Source organism: Aplysia californica, unplaced genomic scaffold (assembly GCF_000002075.1).
Source record: "Aplysia californica isolate F4 #8 unplaced genomic scaffold, AplCal3.0 scaffold00606, whole genome shotgun sequence".
Taxonomy (NCBI): domain Eukaryota; kingdom Metazoa; phylum Mollusca; class Gastropoda; order Aplysiida; family Aplysiidae; genus Aplysia; species Aplysia californica.
The window spans coordinates 153,945-155,216 of NW_004797876.1; the positions used below are offsets into that span (position 1 = coordinate 153,945).

Here is a 1,272-nt window from a genome sequence, read left to right on the forward strand (position 1 = left end):
GGGGTGTTAGATTTCTCTGTAGTCTACCTGGTATTGTAAATTTGCTTATTTCTGTTTGTGTGGCCATAAGAAACGTAGCTAGATGGAGCTTTGTTTTTGTTTCTTTGGTGCTATTTTCTCTCTTGGCTCTCCACGATCTCAGTTGGTAGCGTGCTGGTCTTCAGAGCGGATGGCCCTGATTTGAATCCCAGATGAGACTTTCTTGGACAAGAGGTATTTTCAGGAGTTTTCAAAGCTCTCAACCCATTCAGCTCGGTCCAATCGGAGACGGACGTTAAAGGTGGAGGTTCAGCCTCTTAACACTTTGCGGTCACTTGCAGCAATAATGCGTCGCTAACAATGATCCGTTCCGGTCACCTGGTGCAGTTTTGCAACTGGCCCGAGAAGTCGGTTGCATGCATGCAGTCGCTCTACTGGCTGAGTGACCAGATGGTGTATTTTGTACTGCCGGCTGTGTGACTGCAAAGTGATAAATAGATAACCTGACAGTGTTGATAAGGGCGTTAAACCCATCATCATCATCATCATCCAGTGCAAGATCTGCGACAGACATCGGCGATCATGGTTCCCCATTCATTCCTTTGCTCGGATGCTCTCAAAAAAGCTACGTTTCCTTGATCTTTCTCTGTTACCCATTTGTTTAGGTTCCCTAAGCATGTTGTTCTGGGCCTACCCCTGCCTCGCTTGCCCTCAATTTTGCCAGTGAGAGCTAGATGTTCAAGACCTTTATAAATATCTATTCAGGTGTCCCAAAAACTGCATTTGTCGTTTCCTGGTTGTTTTTAACATTGAGCGTCCCACATGGGCTTCATCAAGCACTACCTCATTTGATTTCTTTTCCTTACGCGATACTCTTAGCAGTCTCCTAAGAAACCACATTTCTGTTGCTTCTATTTCATAACCCTTCCACACTTACTTTTATTCTTTCTCCCTGTCTCCCCCGCCAGGGTGTCTCCACCGACTTGAGTGACGAGACAAACCACAACTCTTCTTCGCTGACTGAATCCATGTCTCAAGAGGGTGGAAGTGGACAGAACCAGGATCTTTCAGCCACCCAGGGGATGGGCCTCTCCAGTAATGGGTCCAGCGACGCTTTGTGATACCCTACCCAGAACAGGATCAAAATGAAGATGTACTAAGTTTGTGTAAATTATGCAGTCTGGCACGCACGCAGTGGGCTCTTACATAGTGAACAGATTTTCGGGCCCTGAATAATTTTTTTAATGTATCATATATAATATATATATATATGTGTATTTGTTGTATTTAAAA

The 1,272-nt window shown here is 44.7% G+C and overlaps 1 protein-coding gene across 8 annotated transcripts in view; it reads left to right on the forward strand.

Moving 5' to 3' along the window:
- LOC101849404 (peroxisomal membrane protein PEX14) overlaps window positions 1-1,272 on the forward strand; it is a gene marked incomplete in the record, with an annotated part of 26,811 nt that extends 25,539 nt beyond the window's left edge. For all 8 annotated transcript variants that reach the window (XM_035972190.1, XM_035972191.1, XM_035972188.1 and 5 more), the window contains 1 exon segment: window positions 948-1,272. In XM_035972190.1, coding sequence (XP_035828083.1) covers window positions 948-1,100 — 153 coding nt within the window.